The sequence below is a fragment of the Ictidomys tridecemlineatus genome, chromosome 2 (genome assembly GCF_052094955.1).
Source record: "Ictidomys tridecemlineatus isolate mIctTri1 chromosome 2, mIctTri1.hap1, whole genome shotgun sequence".
Taxonomy (NCBI): Eukaryota; Metazoa; Chordata; class Mammalia; order Rodentia; family Sciuridae; genus Ictidomys; species Ictidomys tridecemlineatus.
The window spans coordinates 7747026-7767605 of record NC_135478.1 but is presented as its reverse complement, the minus strand read 5'-3'; the positions used below and the strand labels follow the sequence as shown (position 1 = coordinate 7767605).

Here is a 20580-nt window from a genome sequence, read left to right as displayed (position 1 = left end):
TATTCTGTTCAGGGGTGGACTTTGGAAGTTATTAGATCATGAAGGCTCTGATTTCATCAGTAGATTAATCCATTTAATGGATTAATAGTTTGAACAGACCACTAAGAAGTGGAAACTAGGCAGGTTGGGCATTGTTGAAGGAAGTTGGTTACTAGCATTGTGTCCTTGAGGATTATACTCTGATCTGCCCTCCCTCTTACTCCACTTCTTCCTGGCTGCCATAAGCTCAGTAGTTTTCCTTTGCATTCCCATGTTCTGCCATGATGTTCTACTCAAAGTAATGGAGCTACCTCTCTGTACTGAAACCTCTAAAACCTTGAGCCAAAGTAAACCTTTCTTCCTCTAAGTTGTTTATGTAGGGTATTCTGGGCACAGCAATGAAAGGCTAACAAACACATCAGGGACCAGTTTCCAGAATCCTTTATATGGTTGTAATTTAGAATATAATGATAACCACAGAGGATTAGATTTTAGGGGCACAGTTAACGACTTCAAAGTCCTGGTTAACCATTTCCTCACTACTTGATATTAGAACAGTTATTTGTGTTTTCTGAATCTAGGTGCTTTCATCGTTAGTGATTATGATAATCTCCTGGGAGAGATTGTTAGAAATAATTGAATAATAAAGTAATAATAGCTATATATAATTTAGCATATATGCATGTACATAAAAGCTGCTTGTGGGCTGGGATTGTGCCTCAGTGATAGAGCACTCGCCTAGCACGTGTGAGGCCCTGGGTTCGATCTTCAGCACCACATAAAAATAAATATTTTCTTAAAAAAAACTTGTGTAACTTACTGAAAATGGGGTTACTCAGTAAATGGCAGTTGTTGTTACTAATCTTGTTATATGGTATACAATTTTTAGATAGATTGAGATCTGTCATTAGGAGAGAGAATGTATAATGTTTGATAACTACTAAGTATTATTTGTTGATTAATGATATCAACAGGAATCCAATAACCCTATTTAAAGAGGAGTAAGTATTGCCACTATTCACTTAGATTCATAAGTTACCTTGACGTGTCCTTGGAATCCCTGAAGAGAGTGATCACGAATATTTCAGGATCAGACTAACATGGATGTTACCAATTTGTCCCATGGTAAGTCCTGTTGCTGTTTTTCAGAGAATCTGCTTTAGGTACCCCCTGCCCAATACAAAGCCAGAGGTCTGGGACAGAACAGTCATGCTGCTAGTTTTTCATGAGGTCCTAAAGAGGGCAAGAGAGGGCTGTTTTATGTCAGCCTCCTGGTATGTGTGTTGAGGGAAGAGATATTACATAATCTTGTTTATGACTAAAGTTGCTATGGGGAAATGAAGAGTCACATTTCTGAGAGCTCAAGTTAAGAAACTTGTGAAGTGAGACCAGGATTCTTTTCTTGAAGAGCGCATGGCTTACTGTCCTTTTTTCTGAGTGTAAGTGATACAGAATTGCTGTGGCATTGTATGTTCCTAGAGATTGTGTTTGTGAATTTTCCTGAGTGTGTTCAATTGTATGGGAATTTTGAATTAGTATGGAATGATATCATCATGTAAATGTGGGCTTCTGGTCAGATCTGGATTATCTTATTTTTCAGGAGGTCTACTACCTGTGGACCCAGTGTATAGTCATGAAGATGAGACAGAGGAAGAAAGTCCAGTGGCTGATTGCCTGAGAAATGATCAGGTATCATGAATGTTTTTCATTTTATAAACTGACATGGCTGCTTCCACCAACTACATGTATGTTTACTTACACTTACTGGTTTACAGTATAACATTAGGATTCATTTTGACATAATTGTACAAGCATGGAACATAATTTCCTGTGATTCAGTCCCCAATATTTTCCCTTCCATTCTTCTCCTTTCCCTTGTTCTTTTTACTTTCTTCTACTTAACTTATCTTTCTGCTCACATTATTTCTTAAGGGAAATAAAGCCTCATACAAGGACTGAGTCCCTGGTTGAAGTTTTCCAGGGAATGAAGCTTTTCACATAGGTGAAAGATTACCTTGAAAATCATTGCAATATTCTAGTAATTAGTAAGTAATCTTGATTCCCGTGGTTCCAAATGCATATTTCTCAATTTGCTGTCTTCTGAAAGATAAGGAAGATAAAAATGTCTTTTTCTTGAATACTTTTATTCATTTATCATTTTATCAAATGTGTGCTGTGTGCTCAGGAATAAAAGAGGAAAAAATATAAATGGCTTTGCCTTGTGGTGAGATAACATGTTTGAGAAGTGCCATTACAGCCATATGGGTGGAGTGACTGTGGATACAGAGAATAGTCCTGAGGGCCATTGAATGGACTAAGGGTAGGCAGTGAAGGAGTTCACCTCTCTGCATAGGCATTGGTTCCACTATCCTTATTCTCCTGTGAAAATTGGTGAAGATATTACTTGACTTAGGACATAATGTGTGTGATTATTTAGGATTCAGTGAGCATTGAGGATGTGGCTGTGGAATTCACCCAGGAGGAGTTGACTTTAGAGGACCCAACTCAGAGAAAAACACATAATGATGTGACAGTGAAGAACTGTAAGAACTTGGCCACAGTAGGTAAGACTCCCATCATTCCTTATAAACTCATACGGAATAGGTATATGCAAAGTATTTATTGTGCTGTAGGATCCATAATGTCAACTGTGTGAATGGGAACTAGCAAACACAATCTTCCCTAATACTTTTTTTCTCCCCTTTTTTTCACTTTGCATTGTTGGGGATTGAATTTAGGGCCTTGGGCCTGCTAGGCAAGCAGCCTACCACTGAGCTACATCCCCAGCCCCCTAATACATTCTAATCTATTGTGGCAGGTTTTTTTTCCCCTGTGTGTGATGCTATATGTTAAATCCAGGGTCTTTTTTTTTTTTTTTTTAAGAGAGAGAGTGTTAGTTTTAATATTTATTTTTTAGTTTTTGGCAGACACAACATCTTTGTTTGTATATGGTGCTGAGGATCAAACCCGGGCCGCACGCATGCCAGGCGAGCGTGCTACCGCTTGAGTCACATCCCCAGCCCCAAATCCAGGGTCTTACATGTGCTGTTGACATGCTTAATCACTGCACTGTATCCCCAACCTACTATGGTACTTCTTAAAATGTTGTCCAGGTCCAGGTTCAGTAACATTATTTACTGTTGTTGAAATGTAGTCTTGATTTCCACCTTTGACATACTCAGACTGTAGTTTTCCATTGTGTCTGTCAATTCCTCCTCTTAAATCTCATGCACTATAATAATTATGAGTCACTAGTTTTACTTTATTGTAAGACTTTGGGGGTCTGAGGTTACCAAACTTGGGATAAGGCTTTGAAATAATTTCACTGCTTTCATGAGAATTATAGACCTGAATCATGGGAAGATTTTATCATCTCTTTTGTGAATGCATCTTTTCCCATGTGCAGGATGTCAGACGCTTATCAAACCCAGCCCTGCATCTTCCTTGGAAGAAGAGGAAGAGTTGATGACCATGCACACAGGAGTTCTCCAAGGTGAGTGTTTGTGGAGAACAGCCCTGATCAGTGGCAGATTCACTGTATTTGGAAACAATAGCAAGGGAACTCAGAAGTTATCTTTAACTCCAGAATGTTTTACTTTGTGTCCCAGTGTTCTTTGAGCTCATGAAACAACATATTATTATTACTCAGGTTCATCATTTTGATGTATGTATTTTTTTAAATATTTATTTTTTAGTGTAGTTGGACACAATACCTTTATTTCACTTATTTATTTTTACGTGGTGCTGAGCATCGGACCCAGGGTCTTGCACATGTGAGGCAAGCGCCTGCTGCTGAGCCACAACCCCAGCCCAGGAAGAAAAATGTGAACATCAAATATCAAAATACATACCTCAAAATGATGACCCTAAAGAATAATAATATGTGGGCTGCGGCCATAGCCTAGGGGCAGAAGAGCACTTACCTAGCATATGTGAGAGTTCAATCCTTAGCACCACATAAAAATAAACAAACAAAATAAAAAGGCATGGTGTCTATACAAAAAAATTTTTAAAATGTTGTTTCATGAGCTCACAGAACATCAGGACAGAAAGTACAGAAGATCTGAACATCAAATACTCCCAGTTCATTTTTATTTTTACTTTTGAGACTATCCTAAGATGCTGAGGGTCTCACTGAATTGAACTTGTGATCTTCCTGCCTCAGCCTCCCTAGTGACTGAGATCAGGCATGCCCCACCCTGCCTGGCAAGACTTATTTTTGGTACAAGAGATTTAACCCAGTGCACTTAACACTGCACCACATCCCCAGTTTTTATTTTGAGAAGGGTCTCACTGAGTTGTTTAGGGCCTTGCTAAGTTGCTGAGGCTGGCTTGAACTTGGTATCCTCTTGCCTCAGTCTCTTGAGCCACTGGAATTATAGGCATGCCTCATTCCAGAGACTTATTTTTAACTCCTTTAATTTGCTATTTCTTTTTCTTCTAATATACATATATTTTTAGATATAGACAGACATAATATCTTTATTTATTTTTATGTGGTGCTGAGGATCAAACCCAGTACCTCACATGTATGAGGCAAGCACTTTACCACTGAGCCACAACCCCAGCCTTGCTATTTCTTTCTTTAAACCTAAATTATGATGATGATGATGATGATTATTATTATTATTGGTTTGATTTCAGAATTGGATATGCAACTAAAAACCAAAGATTCAGCACTTCAGCAGAATTTTTTGACTGAACATACCTCCAGTGATATACAACTAGTAAGTTTAATAAAAGTGTATTTACTGTTTTGCAAATTCAGGTAAGATTGAGTACTCATTATTGGATGTCAGGATATGGAAAGATACTTGAGAGAAACAGATTTCACACTAGAGAACACAGTGCCTTAGAACACTAACTCTGGTAATGATGAAATTGGGATATCCAAATTTGCTGTCAAACTTATTGTTTACATCCCCAAAATAACATAATAGACTGACCAGGAAGACACATTTCCTTGTAGGTAGACCTATCTGCAGAGTTTTTCAGAGGGAAAAAGATCTATGTGAAGACTAAGGTTTTAGTTTAATTTCCCTCAGAAAGACACACTAATATTGGTGAGGGATTAACCTGAAATTTTTTTAGTATTTTTTTATAATCGTGAATATTAAGTTTCCGTGTGCCTATTAGATACTTTCATTTTTTTCAGTGTTCTAACAGATAGTAAGGAAAATAAAAGTGTCTTTTTTCAAAGAATTTCTGTAACTTGATTTGTTGAGTCTTTGTAGCATGCCTCAGGAGTATGTTACAATGGAGAAATAAAATGAGAAAACTCCTAGTCTGTTTGTGGAGAGAGACTACATGTGTAAGAGGTACAAAAACCATATGATTGGAGTAGATCCACAGTGAATAAGTGTGAATAGAGAGGTTTCTCAGAACCTCTGAACCTGGGATAGAATATGGGAGACCTAACCATTGTATGTGAATATTGGTGTCACTTTCTCATTCACCATTGAATATTGGGTGGAGATGTTACTTGCCTCAAACCTCATGTGTGTGGTGCTTTAGGAGTCAGTGACCTTTGAAGATGTGGCTGTGGACTTTACCCAGGAGGAGTGGACTTCACTGGACCCAACTCAGAGAAACCTTTATAAAGATGTGATGCTGGAGAACTTCCAGAACTTGTCTACAGTAGGTAAGACTGCCATCATTTTTTGTAGCCTCTCAAAAATAGAAATATATTTTGTAATATATTTTGCAATTTGTAATAACTACATTCCAGGATTAGTGGTATCAGCTATAATACAGTGGTATGATGGAAAGTAATAGAGACCCAGTCCCTTAATCTACTATGATTATTCTCAACCTGATATCTTTAGGATCAATAGCATCACTATCATTGTATTAGAGAAATATACCTTCTAGGGATGGAGTTGTGGCTCAATGGTACAGTGCTTTGCCTGGCATGTGTGAGGCACTGGGTTTGATCCTCAGCACCACATAAAAATAAATAAAGTTATTTATCATCTACAACTAAAAAATATTTTTTAAAAAGTTCCTTTTGAGATTTTGTCTTTGTCACTCATGTTTTAACAATTCTTCAACATGAAATCTGAACGTAATAATGTAGAGTGGAATTTTATTACTTTTATTATTTAAAAAAAATTTTTAGTTTTACATGGACAATAATACCTTTATTTAATTTATTTATATGCAATGCTGATAATTGAACCCAGTGCCTCATACATACTAGGCAAGTGTTCTACCACTAAGCCACATCCCCAGCCCCTGGAATTAAAAAAAAAAAAGCAATCTGAACTTAGGAACCACTGTTGCAATGTTTTTCTTTGAGAATGAGGACCTTTCTGAGCTTCCATTATATCCTTGTGAAAGAAATGTCTTGGTGGGTTTTTTGATGTTAGTTAAACAGCACAATATTTATTTAATGCCTAAGATATTAGGAGTATTACACTTTTCAGTGGTTTCTATGTGAGTGAAGACCAAATGAGGATTTTAGGGATCAGACAAAACTGATCTCTTCAGGACTCCCAAAGCATGAGTGTTTTATTTTGAGCTGTTTAGAAATAATTGAAATCCTTTTCATAAAAATGTAGTTTACTGGCCAGGCATGGTGGCACAAGCCTGTTATTCTAGCAGTTTAGGAGTCTTGAGACAGGAGGATTGAGAGTTCAAAGCCAGCCTCAGCAATAGCGAAGTGCTAACCAACTCAGTGAGACCCTGTCTCTAAATAAAATACAGAAAATAGAACTGGGGATGTGGCTTAGTGGTTGAGTGCTCCTGAGTTAATCCCTGGTACCAAAAAAGAAAAAAAAAAAGTTAACTTATCATGGGAAGGTTTATCACACATGAGTGTCATCCATTAATGTATCATTCCCTGTGTATAGGACGTCAGCTGTTGAAACCCAGCCTGATTTCTTGGTTGGAGGAAGAAGTGCAGTTGACAATAGTAGAACGAGGCATTCTTCAAGGTAAGTATTGATAAAAAAATATTTTGTGTCATTTATAAGCTTTGAAGTGTGAAGAAACTTCTTAAAAAATGAAGTATGAGGAAACTTCTTAAAAAATACCTTCAGGGGCTGGGGCTGTAGCTCAGTGGTAGAGAGCTTGCCTAGCAAGCGTGAGGCACTCGGTTCGATCCTCAGCACCACATAAAAATAAACAAATAAAGGCATTCTGTAGATTTACAACTACAAAAAAAAAAAAAAAAGACTTTAAAAAAAATACCTTCAATTTGAAAACTGAGGTTCTTGGACTTGTAAGTTCTGGGATATCTTCAACTTCCCATGCTCCCTTAGTCCCTTACTTTGTTCAGCCTTTTTTTCCTTTCCTTTGTACTGGGGATTGAGACCAAGGTGATTTTACCACTGAGCTACATATCCCTCTTTTTTATTTTGAGACAGAGTCTCACTAAGTTGCTTAGAGCCCCTCTAAGTTGCTGAGGGAGGCCTCTAACTTAGAATTATCCTTCCTCAGCTTCTGGAGTTCTTGGGATTGCAGGTATGTGCCACCACATCTAGGGAGTGTATGGCGTTTTTGGGTGCACATATTTCCTGCTTTCCTTCTCTGATATTTAATTCTGTTCATTACATCTATTTTTTTTATCTTTATTTTTGTCTACTTATTTATTTATTAGTTGTAGTTGGGCACAATATCTTTATTTTAGTTGTTTTCATGCGATAGCTGAGGATCAAACCCAGGGCCTCGCACGTGCCAGGCAAGTGCTCTACCGCTGAGCCACAAATCCAGCCCCTTAGTTTTTTTAGATTTAATTTTTGTAGGACAAATTGTTAATAAATTTCTATATATTGGTCCTATATCCTTATGATTGCCAAATTTTAGACAAGTCATCTACTCAAACCTATCTTTGCGTTATTTTTTAACATGTTTAATATGAATACAATTGAGATTTATTATTTTCTTTCAAAACCTTGTATCTTTTTCTTTTGTACTGCAGAATGGGAGATGCACCTTCAAACCAAAGGGACAGCACTTCAGCAGGATGTGTTTTGGTCAGATACATCAAATGGGATACAGCTGGTAAGATTCAAAGAGATATTTCTTAATTTCCAAGTTCAGGGCAGATTGGGAATTCCATGATGGAAGTCAGCACAAATGAGAGATAATTTGAACTAGGTAGTCTTTACCAATCGCAGTTTCTCTGGAGAGATGCCCTAAACTTAGTGTAATACTTGGTTCTTCAGAGTTCCTGCAAGCACACATTCTTGTCAAAGATTGAAAAATCTTTTAATCTTCATTCATCTTTTTATGAATAGGCAAGAAGCCACAATGGAGAAGAACACTGTGACTCTAAGCAAGTTGGAAAAGTTTTTAGTGAGCACTCATTCCTTCAGACATATGCAAGTACTCCTAATAAAGAGAACACTTCAGAGTGTAATACCTATGGAAAAAACTTCCTTCCATTGCTCAACAACACCTCTACTGAAGAAAGATGTTCTATGTTGAACCAGTGTGTAAAACCTTTTACCTTGACTCCAGATGTTTACCAGAAAAACTTTACTGATGATAAATCCTTTGAATGCAGTGACTGTGGGAAAACCTTTGTTAATGAGACACATCTTCAGGCACATAGCAGAATTCACAATGGAGAAAATATCTACGAATTGGAACAGTGTGGGAAAACTTCTACTAATTCCACAAGCCCCGATGGGTGTGTTGAAATGCCCACTGTAAAAAAATACTATGAATGTAAGAAATGTGAAAAATTCTTTACACATCCTCTTTACCTTAGTATTCATATGCAAAATCACACTGTGGAGAAACCTTACGATTGTAAGGAATGTGGGAAAGCCTTCACCAAGCGCTCAAGCTTAATTGTACATTTACGAGAACACACTCGTGAAAAGTCCTATGAGTGCAAGGAATGTGGGAAAGCCTTCCTTCAACCCTCACGCCTTGCTGAACATATGAGAAGTCACACAGGAGAGAAACCCTTTCAGTGTGAACAATGTGGAAACGCCTTTGCCTCTTCGTCTTATCTTACTACACATTTGAGAACTCACACTGGAGAAAAGCCCTTTGAGTGTGACATATGTGGGAAAGCATTTACACGTTCCTCTTACTTGGTGGGTCACATACGAACTCACACTGGGGAGAAACCGTATGAATGTAAAGTATGTGGGAAAGCCTTCAGTGGGCGTTCTTGGCTTACTATACACTTACGAAACCATACCGGGGAGAAGCCCTATGGATGTACAGAATGTCAGAAAGCCTTCACCAGCTTTGCTCAACTTACTGAACATACAAAAACTCATACTGGCGAGAAACCCTTTCAGTGTAAGGTATGTGCAAGAACCTTTAGAAATTCCTCCTGCCTTAAGACCCACTTTCGAATTCACACTGGAATAAAACCCTATAAATGTAATTACTGTGGGAAAGACTTCACTGCACGCTCAGGCCTCACTAAGCATGTACTTACACACAATGGGGAGAAGCCATATGATTGCAAGGAATGTGGGAAAGCCTTCAGTACATCTTCAGCCCTTGTTGAACATATAAGAATTCATACAGGAGAGAAGCCCTTTGAATGTTACCACTGTGGTAAAGCCTTGGCTCATTCCTCATCTCTTGTTGGACATTTGAGAACTCACACTGGAGAGAAGCCCTTTGAGTGTAACATGTGTGAGAAAGCATTTTCAACTTCATCCCACCTTCGCATTCACATGCGAACTCACACTGGAGAGAAACCTTATGAATGTAAGGAATGTGGGAAAACCTTCCCTGAACGCTCATGCCTTACTAAGCACTTAAGAACACATACTGGGGAGAGACCCTATGAATGTAAGGAATGTGGGAAGGCGTTCACTAGCTTTTCTCAACTTAATGTGCACATAAAAACTCACAGTAGTGAGAAGCCCTTTCAGTGTAAGGTATGCACAAAATCATTTAGAAATTCTTCATCCCTTGAGACCCACTTTCGAATTCACACTGGAATAAAACCCTATAAATGCAATTATTGTGGAAAGGACTTTACTGCACGCTCAGGCCTTACTATACATCTACGAAATCACACTGGGGAGAAATCATATGCATGCCAGGAATGTGGGAAAGCCTTCACTACTTCCTCAGGCCTTATTGCACACATAAGGAGTCATAAGGGGGAGAAACCCTTCGAATGTGACCACTGTGGGAAAGCCTTTGCTTCTTCCTCGTATCTTAATGTACATTTGAAAATTCATACTGGAGAAAAGCTCTTTCAGTGTACAGTGTGTGGAAAAACATTTACATGTTCTTCTTACCTTCCGGTCCACATGCGAACTCACACTGGTGAGAAGCCCTTTCAATGTATAATATGTGGAAAGTCATTTCTGTGGTCCTCTTATCTTCGGGTTCACATGCGAATCCACACTGGAGAGAAACCCTATGTATGTAAGTACTGTGGAAAAGCCTTTACCGAGCATTCAGGCCTTAATAAACATTTGCGAAAACACACTGGAGAGAAACCATATGAATATAAGGAATGTGAGGATCCATTCATTAGTTCTTCTGACATTAATGAACAGGAAAACTCTTTGAATGTAAGGAATTCAGAAAATCTTTTTGGAAGTCCTCTTGATCCTTAGTAATTGCAGTTGAATTCATAGTTGAGAAAACATGGATATGAGCAGTGTATAAAAGTGTTGTTCATTTCAAACACAAAGGATATACCATGAATTTAAGAACATGGGCGAGTCATCATAATCTCAGTCCAGTATGTAAGAACTCGTGAGCTATGTAGAATAAGAAACATGCAAACCCTGTAATATTTCTTTGAGTCTTACTAAATATGCAAGATATCGCAATAAAATGTTCTGATTTAAGAGTGAAAACAGCATTTTGAGAGGTTCAGTGTTGACCTGTGTCTCACAGTGGGAAAAAGCTTCATGAAAGAAATGTTGGAAAGTTTATTTGTATTATTTAACCTTGAGTGAAATGATGTTTTAAATGGAACAGAAACCATGTGTATGTAATATGGGATAAGCTTCACTGTGTTCTAAAATCTTGTATGGTTATAAACATGGCTTTCTGAGTGGTTCTATAGTTAAATTTTGAATATTCCAAGCATTTCAATATTTGTTTATTTTTATGACTTCAATTATAAATTTCTAATTTCCTCTATAGTTTTCTGCTTTAAAGTATCTTTAATATGAATGAAACTATTGTCTATATTTAAGATCTACCACCTGATGTGCCATATGCTTAAAAATTGTGACACGATGAATATACAGATTTAATAGATCCATCACCACATGGTTTTTCATTATGTTCTAGAAACACTTTCTATCGTTTTAAATTTCAAGTATACTCTACATGAGTATTAACTTAAATCACCATGTTTTATATTAAGCTTTCAAGTACTTACAAATGAAAGTTTTTACCTTTGACCATTCTCTCTCCTTTTGTCATAAAACCAGTATCTGGTAATTGGTACTCCATTTTCTGTTTTAAGTTCAACTTTAGATTCCACTTTCGAGATTGTACAGTATTTGTCTTACAATAACTTCTTTCACCTTGCATAATGTCATCAAGGTCAAACTGGGTTATGATATATGATGGAATTCCTACTTTATGGCAAATTATTGAAGACCATGTTTTATCCATTCATCTTTCAGGAGATATGACATTATTTCCCTACTTCACTCCCACGAGCATTGCTGCAGTGAACAGGAGTGCAGCTTTTGAGTTAGTGATTTTATTTCCTTAAGCCCAGAGGTGGATTTGTTGTATTATATGGTAGTTGAATTTTGGGGAGGAGGGCACTTGACCATCGAGCCACATCCCCAGCCCTATTTTTTATTTTACTTAGAGACAGCGTCTCACTAAGCGAGTTGCTTAGTGCCTTGCTTTTGCCAAGGTTGGCTTTGAACTCACAAGTCCTCCTGCTTCAGCCTCCTGAGCTGCTGGGATTACAGGCATGTGCCTGGCCTGGTAATTGTATTTTAATTTTATGAGAAACCACCTTACCTTATATGACTATACCAATTTCAGTTCCCAGCAACAGTGTAGAAATGTTCTTTTTCCTCTATCATCTAAGCTATTGTATCTTTTGATGTTTATCTGAACTGTCCTTAAGTGATTTGTATTTCCCTAATGTTCACTGATTTGGAGTGTCTTTTCATATACTCACAAGCCAGTTGTCTTGTCTCTGGGAAAATATCCATTGAGTTTTTTGTTAAGTTTAAAATTGGGATATTTTGGTTTTTGCTACAAAATTACGTAAGTATTCAAGATACCAACCCATTGTCTCATTTGTAAACATGTTTTACAAATATTTTCTCCCATTGAATATGTTGCCTTTTTATTTATGGGTGTTTTTGCTTTGGTTTGTGAAATCTCTTGTAGTTCTAGTTGTTTGTTTTTGATGCCTCTGCTTTTTCTTGTTAACTCCAAATTTCACTGCCAAGGTAAATATCAGGATGCTTTTCTTCTAGAGGTTTTATGGTTTCACATCCTTACTTTTATTTTTTTAATGGTCCAGTTCTGTTTTTTTTTTTTTTTTGCTTATGTATATATAAACAGTTTTCTCAATACTATTTATTTGAAAGTATCTTTTTCATATTTGGTAATTTTATTGAAAATTAGTTGACGATATGTGTGTTTTCTGAGCTTTCTCATGTGTTCCACTGGTCTGTGTGTCAGCTTTTATGCCAGTACCATACTGTTTCTTTTATTGCACCTTTGTAATAATGATTTAAAGTTTGGAATTTCTGTTCTTGTTCAAGAATCTTGCTTTTCTGACTTTGTTTTCTCAGCTTATAGTTGCTGATGAATTTAGAAAAGTTTTTTTCATAATCCTGTGAACAATGCCATTGGAAGTTTGAAGGGATGAAATTAAAATCTCCAAATTCATAAGCAAGAATATTTTCCCTTTCCTTTGGGACTGTTAAATTTTTTTCATAATATCATAGTTTTTTGTGTTTAAATCTTTTCCTGTTTAAATTTGTTCTGAAATATGTTTTCATTTTTTATACTCTTGTAAATAGAATTTGAAAATTTTTCATATTGTTATTTTTGAGTGTAGATATAATAATGATTTTCCTAGATTAACATTGAATCCTGCAACTTGTGAATTTATTTATTCTTTTTTTTTTTTTTTCATGAAGTATTGTCCTTTTCCACAAACAATTTTTAGTACTTTTCTGATTTGGATGTCTTCCATTTTTCTTGGCTAATTGTTCTGGCTAGACTTTTCCCATTATTATATTAAATAGAAGTGGGAAGAGTAGGCATCTTGTATGTTCTTGATCTTTTTTAAAAAATCCGTGAGCTTCTTCCCATTGTGTGTAATGATATTTGGTTAGGACTTCAATTATAAATTTCTAATTTCCACTATAGTTTTCTGCTTTAAGGTATCTTTAATATGAATGTGGCTTTGTCCATAGCCATTATGTATAAGTACATTTCGTTTATGTCTAACTTATTGAGAATTGTTATCATGAAATGATGTTTTATGTTATAACGTGATGTTTTTCCAATGATATAATTTGTCCTTCATTTTGCTAATGTGATGTATCGCATTTATTGATTTACATGTGTTAAACCATTTTTGCATCCCAAGGATAAATCACTCTATCATGGTGTGTATGTTCCTTTTAATGTTTAATTTTAGTGTGAATGAACGACTGAATTTACCCATCAAAATACCTAGATTGTCTTGTTGAATAATACTTTTTCAAAAGACATCTTTGGGTTATCTATGAGAGAGTCCATCTTTTCTTTAATATATTTTTTTAGTTGTTTGTGGACCTTCATTTTATTTATTTATATGCGGTGTTGAGAATTGAACTCAGTGTCTCAGCTTCACACATGCTAAGCAAGCGCTTCCTTTGTCTTTTAAAAGGACATAAGTTGACTGAAAATGAGGGGATGGAAAAATATCTCTTAGAAATTGAAACCAAGGGCTGGGGATGTAGCTCAGTGGTAGAGCCTTTGCCTAGCATGTGTGAGGCACTGGGTTCAGTTGACGTCAGCACCGCATAAAAATAAATAAATAAAATAAAAGTATTGTGTCCATTTTCACCTTAAAAAAAAAAAAGTGGAAATCCAGCAAGAGTATGTATAGATGTACTTACAGGGGATAAACCGATAATGATCACTTCATCAAAAAGATATAACATTTCTAAGTATATGTGAACCAAACAGTATAGCATTCAAATAAGAAAGGCAAATATTAACAGGTGTAGAAAGAAATACCAATACATGGGCTGGGGTTATGGCTTAGTGGCCAAGTGCTTGTAGCACATGTGAGGCACTGGGTTTGATCCTCAGCACCACATAAAAATAAATAAAGGTAATAAAGGTATTGTGTCTAAAAAATTTTTAGAAAAACAATACAGTGTGTGTAGGGAATTCAATACCTCATACATCTAGCCTGAAAATCATTAAGGAAACATTGTACATTTTAGACCAAATGGACCTAATATTCCATTCAAAAGCAAAAGAATACTGTTATTTTAAGTGCAAAAGGGAGCCTTAATGGTAGGTTATACGTTAGGCCATGCGATTTTACATTTGTCACCTTTGTCTGGACCACCATTGAACATTTATTTCTGTAGTGCATTAATGACATTTTCAAAGTCCCCACTAACCTACTTACTGGGAACTGTATGTCTGTTTACACATAATTTGATAAATTTTGAGTATACTTAAGTGGCTTATGATTTGTCTTTTTGTTGTATTTTTCTTTGAATGGTTCATTTTTCCATCACTTTTCTTGGCTGGAAGTTCTGTACTTGATTTCCCTAAAACATTTGTAGTACTCCTTTCTCATAAATGATACAGCCTCACCCCGTGCACATGAGAATTAAACTCAGTTACCATTGAGCTACTTCTCCAACTCTATTTTTTTTAGACAAGTTCTTCGTAAGTTGCTAAAGGTCTGGGAATATAGGTGTGTGCACTGTTCCTTCTGGTATATACAGCTTTTAACAGTTATTTATGTAATAACCTTGTGCTGAGTGACACTAGAATAAGGAGCTACATAGTAGTCCAGAATCTCACAAGGTGAGTGTGTAATCCCAGAGTAATGGATATAACATTAGCATACAGAGTGACAGATACATATGAGAAAGGGCCATATTTTGATGAAATGTTCTGAAAGCTGGATATGGTAGCTCACACCTGTAATTCCAATTACTCAGGAGACTGAGGTGGGTGGATCACAAGTTTGAGGCCAGCCTGGGCAACTTAGACCTTGTCTCAAAAGAAAGTGTTCTTCGCAGAATTTTTGCAGCCCTTGAGGTCAAGTCTGTTCTTGCTTTGGTTTTTGGCAGGTCTTTTAAAAGTCTTTGTATTGTGTTTTGAGTCCTGGTTCTTTTGTGCATGCTAGGCAAGCACCGTATCACTGAATCACTCCAGCCAAGTTGTTCGGACTGGTTTAGAACTTAGAATTCTCCTTCATTAGCCTCCCAAGTAATTGGGGTTACAGAAGTGAGCTAGTGTGCTCAGCTAGTGGAATAGAGCACTCAGATATTTTTACTCTTGACATAAAGAGAACAGGGCGGGGGTTATAATTCAGTGGTAAAGCATGTGCTTTGCATAAGTGAAATTCTGGGTTTGATCCCCAACATCATAAGAAAACAAACCATACCCATCTCACAGGCCCACGTGTGGGCTTTTTAGTGAATTTCTGCTAATGATCTCACACAGCTCTAATTAAGGTATTGGTTTGATTTCAATTGCATATGGCTTTAAGTAAGGGAGAATCAGAGTTTAAGTATCAAAAAGTGGACATCATTGTCACTTTCAGAGACTTCTTGCCTACTAGATGCTATTTTTAACCTATTGGATTTTGGAGATTTATTTATTTATTTATTTGGTGATACTCATTAGTCTTTGCTAGTCAAACATTAGCAAAGCTGCAAAGTATGGGAGATACACATGTTGTGCCAGTGTGCAGAGAGAAGTGTCCCAGAACCAGAGCTTCCAGATTGTCTATGAACTGTGTATTCTGTGCACAAATGTGGGCCAGGCACTACTGGAGCATCTTTCACTCTGCAGCAGCTGGTTGTATCAAGAGAAGTACCCCACCCCCCCTGCATGTCCTACCAGTGTGTCAACATATTGGCAAAATATGGTGTATGTAAAAGATAAATGCTTAAAAATAGTAGTAATTAATTCCTGAAGGTAAATTTGGAGTGAACTGAATAAATTGACAATGGACAGTGCATTTTTCCGTTCAGCATGCATATGCACCCTGGTACGCATATTTGAATACCTTTATGTCAATTAAACAATAATTTCATCATGGGGATTGAACTCAAGACCTCTTATATGCTAAGCAACCACTCTACCACTGTGCTGCACCCCCAGTCCACACATTTATATTTCTTACCCACTGAGGCTCAAGGGAAGAAATTCTCTTCCTTAAGTAAGGTCTAGGTGTTCCCATCAAAGGTCATATTGATTTCTATTCAAAAGTCACATTCTCATTGAGTATTTCATTACCTGAAAGACTAACCACTAATAAGTTTTGTATAAAAACAAGCAGGAGTGAATGATCTCTTTATATAGACATTCATATAAAAAATACCTGATATAACAAGTAAAGAGAAAACATGCAAAATCATTAACAGTTCTTTTTTTCTGGAATTAGACTCATAAGTTGCAATTTATATACCTGGTTTACTTTTTCAATGATCATTTCCTTGTTTCCTTTTCCCTCAGCGAAAACCTCATCTATTTCCAAATCTTCATATTCAAAGGATCTACACCTTCTATATGCCTGCCTGTTCTCAGTTGTAACTTGTTGACCTTTTTGTGCATTATGAGTATACAAGGAGATTCCTTACTGAGATTATATAGCAGTATCTCCATTTTCCTTTGGTAATTGTATCTGTCAGTCCATAAGCATCCCTCCCCCACCTCCACCTTTCCTTGCCTCTTGGTTTACTGGTATTTGAAACCCAGAATGGCTAGGGGGTTATCTTATTATCCAATGTATGAGACTATAATTGTGTCCACTAGAGGAAGTGTTCCTTATTAGGAACTAAGCTCTCCAAACTGACGGTGTTCTGTGTTGCTGGGGTTGGAAGTGGTAATTCTCTTAGGGAAGTCAGTAGGTGAGTACACATGTTGATGCCCACAGAAGCATATCTAGGAGAAAAGCAAATCCATCTCGTGAACTTGAGTGTATTCCAGAGATGAAGAATTTTACCTATTCACTTTCATCATGCGAGCAGGCTGATGTAATAAGCCTGCCACCAGGTGGCTCCCTAGTCAAGTAAGGGATTGCTGACATTTGGAAAGTTGATGGTTTCTACTTTTGGCTGATTAGGCACAGAGCAGTAGTGTCAACTGTGCCAGTGTTGGTAAATTGAAATCTATATTGTTGAGCCACAAATATCCTTCATGCTGACCTTATAGTTATTCCTGGGTCCATGGAGCAAGCTCTGGGGTGGCTAGATAAGGTAACTGACACACTACATCAGCCCATCTAATTATTTCTTTTGGTGGCTATTTACATGGGACACAAGTGCCTATACAGCCTGTCCTTTAATAGAGCTATATATCTATACCTATTCCTTTTCCTTACCTTACTTGTCATCAGTCTTGTTCCTAACAAAATTTTAAGCCATCTGGTAACAACTTTGGCAACAGCGATGGTTCATTTTGGGAATCAGCACTACTGGATTGAAGGGTGCTTAAAGAACTGGTAAAGCACACTTCTGGATGTTTCTTTTAAAAATGCCTTCCTTCCTTCCTGTTTTGAGGTACTGGAGATGGTACCCAGGGCCTTGTATATGCTAGACAAGTGCGCTACCACTAATCTACACTCCTAGCCCACTGCTGGGTTTGTTTCATTGCCAATGTTTTTGAGAAAACTGGCCTGTCAATCAGTGAAGTGAGTGAGGAAGACCTATTCTCAGTTTGGGCAGGCATCATCCATAGACTGGGAGTCCTGATGAACTCAAAATTGGAAGAAGAGAAGACATAGTCTCCCCCCACCTCTCTCCGCCCCTACCTCTCTCGTTCCCTCTCCCTCTCACCCTCACCCCTTTTCTCCAGTTCTTCCTCTCTGAGCAGAGTGCATTTTCTCCTGCTGTTGCCCTTGAACTTAGATTCCAATTGCTTCCACTTTTGCCATCAGTGGCTCTCGGGCCTTTTGACTTGGACTGGAGGCTGTACCATCTGTCTTCTAGGCTCTGAGTACTCTGGCATCTGGACTGTCTTCACTGTGGTCTTTTTTGGCTTTGCAACATGCAGATGGTCATTGTAGAATTTTTTTCAACCTCTTTGGTGAGCCAATTCCCTTATCAGTTTCATCATACAAAAAAAAATCAGTTGTTTCTCTAGAGAACCCTACCTAACACAGCAGGTATTCATGAATCAATATGTATGTGTGCTTCTGGCCATCTCAATGCCAGTATCAGAGGACAAATATACTGCTTGGTTCCCTGCTGCTGGGAAGATTTGCCATTAGTATAGGGTCATTGTTCAATAGTGCTTTAGTGCAGACCCATCTGGGAATTTGGCTTTGTGTTGGTCCTCTGGGCATCAGGAATACCCCAGGAAGCCACAGGCATCAATTGATGGAGAAAAGTAGGGAAAATGGAATGTGTTGGCCAAGTCTTTACCAACTGCTCATACAATATACTTGTACTCACAGAAGCAGTTGAGTTCAGTGATGACTATGCAATTTCCATTTCATGATAGAGTGCTATTACATATGCCCAAATTAAAGGCTTGGTGGGGCAGACAAAATGCAGTTCATGATGGGAGCTCACTTCCTTGGTCATTTGAAGTTCCATGGTTAGTTGCTTCATCTCTACAATTTGCCAGTAGTAACGTCTCTCATTGTTTATCTTGTTTGAGTCTTCTGTTTTAATCTTAGGCTAGCAGAATGTTTATCTTATTTTTTATTTTATTTTGCTATTTTATTCAATAACTGTTGTTATTGAACCCAGGACCTCACACATGCTAGGGAAGTGCTTTACCACTGAGCTACATCTGGTTCTTTTTATTTTGAGAGAAGGTTTTCTTGCTAAGTTGCCCAGGGTAGCCCTAAATTTGTGATCCTCCTGTCTCAACCTCCAGAGTAGCTAACTACAGGTGTGTGCCTAGCTGGTTACAATTTTTTATTTGTATATCCCTTGAGAACTTTTAGCTGCTATTATTTTTATTTTTAATTATTAATTAATTTTAGTACTGAGGATTGAACTCAGGGACACTTAACCACTGACCCACACCCCCAGCCCCCTTTTATTTTTATTTTTTGCATTTTATTTAAAGACAGAGTCTTGCTGAGTTGCTTAGGGCCTCAGTAAGTTACAAAGGCTGGCTTTGAACTGGCAATCTTCCTGCCTCAGCCTCCTGAGCCACTGGGATTACAGGCTTGTACCACCACACCTGGCTATTATTATTTTTCACAACTTAGTCTTTTAGTCTTCATAATAACCAGATGATATTGGAACAATCACTTCTGTTTCCCAAGCCTAATTAATTTTTTCAGCATTCACGATAACGGTATCTGCTGTGGAGTTTTGTTAGGATTATTGTGTGTGTGTGTGTGTGTGTGTGTGTGTGTGTGTGTGTGTTTATCTCTAGTGTTAACTTTCAACACATAGAAATGCTCATTAAATAGTAGCTGTTGTTATTAATATGCATTTTGTACAGTATACTGTTTTTAGTGGCTTCATCTTTTATTGCCAACACAGAGCTAATGTATGATTTTTACAAATTGTTACTATTTTGTTGATTAATGATCAATAACTATAGGAATCCAAATAATCCTATAGTCAGAGGAACTGAAATTGCCACTATCTACTTAGATTCCCACGACCCTGACATGTCCCTGTAATTACAAAAGGGGGTGTTCAGGCATATTTCATCATCAATCTTACAGGATGGAGGCCATGGGTGTGTCACATGGCAAATTCTGCTGATGCTCTTTTCAGAGAATTTGCTTGAGAGTCCCATTGCCCAGGATAGATTTAAATGGCCTGAATAGTCATGTTGCTTATTCATTTCAGAGATGCTGGAGTGGACCATACAGGTTTGTTTGGTAAGTCAGCCTCTGGTATATGTATTTGGGCTTTAAATGCTGCATAATTTTAGTCATGAGTTCTATCATAGTGTGAAAAAAGTCATGTCTCTCAGGGCTTATGGTTCTTTACCTGTAAAATGCTATTATACTTTCCCTGATGGAAGCACAGCTCACCATGCCTTTTTCTGGCTCTAGGTGAGGCAGACTGGTCTGGCATCATATGACATAGTGTATGTTTTGGGGTTTTCCTAAGTGTGCTGGATTATATGGGAATTTCAAACTAGGATGGAATGACTTCCAGGCATATGATTGCAGAATTATGGTCAGCTTTGAGTTCTCAGGCCTTTTGCTTTTCCAGGAGGTTTACTTCCTAGATATCCAATCTGCTTTCCTAAAGCAAAGGCAGAGGCAGAAAGGAAGATGGCTGTCTGCCAAATGATTATCAGGTATGGGGAACATGCATGCTTGTATGAAGTTATACTCTTGCATCACAGGTGGACACATTTCTCTCTACTTAGACTTTCCAGAGCTGCTGCTGCTTTTGTTATAACTAACTGCTTTCATTATCACTAAAGTTCCTGAGCCATGGAAAGAGTCACCATCTCTTACATGAGCCTTTTCCATGAATGCACCTTTCCTCATGTACAGGATGT

At 37.5% G+C, this 20580-nt stretch overlaps 1 protein-coding gene across 13 annotated transcripts in view; it reads left to right on the top strand.

Moving 5' to 3' along the window:
- LOC101958327 (uncharacterized) overlaps nucleotides 1-10777 on the top strand; it is a 31570-nt gene extending 20793 nt beyond the window's left edge. For 12 of the 13 annotated variants that reach the window (XM_078028648.1, XM_078028608.1, XM_078028619.1 and 9 more), the window contains 9 exons: nucleotides 1006-1104; nucleotides 1580-1668; nucleotides 2417-2543; nucleotides 3386-3472; nucleotides 4624-4706; nucleotides 5494-5620; nucleotides 6831-6914; nucleotides 7901-7983; nucleotides 8220-10777. In XM_078028648.1, coding sequence (XP_077884774.1) covers nucleotides 1080-1104; nucleotides 1580-1668; nucleotides 2417-2543; nucleotides 3386-3472; nucleotides 4624-4706; nucleotides 5494-5620; nucleotides 6831-6914; nucleotides 7901-7983; nucleotides 8220-10526 — 3012 coding nt within the window. In that variant the 5' untranslated portion in view covers nucleotides 1006-1079 and the 3' untranslated portion in view covers nucleotides 10527-10777. Of the gene's footprint in view, nucleotides 1-953; nucleotides 1105-1579; nucleotides 1669-2416; nucleotides 2544-3385; nucleotides 3473-4623; nucleotides 4707-5493; nucleotides 5621-6830; nucleotides 6915-7900; nucleotides 7984-8219 lie in introns of all 13 variants that reach the window. The other variant, XM_078028573.1, reaches the window with a different exon arrangement.
- Nucleotides 10778-20580: the final 9803 nt, after the last annotated feature.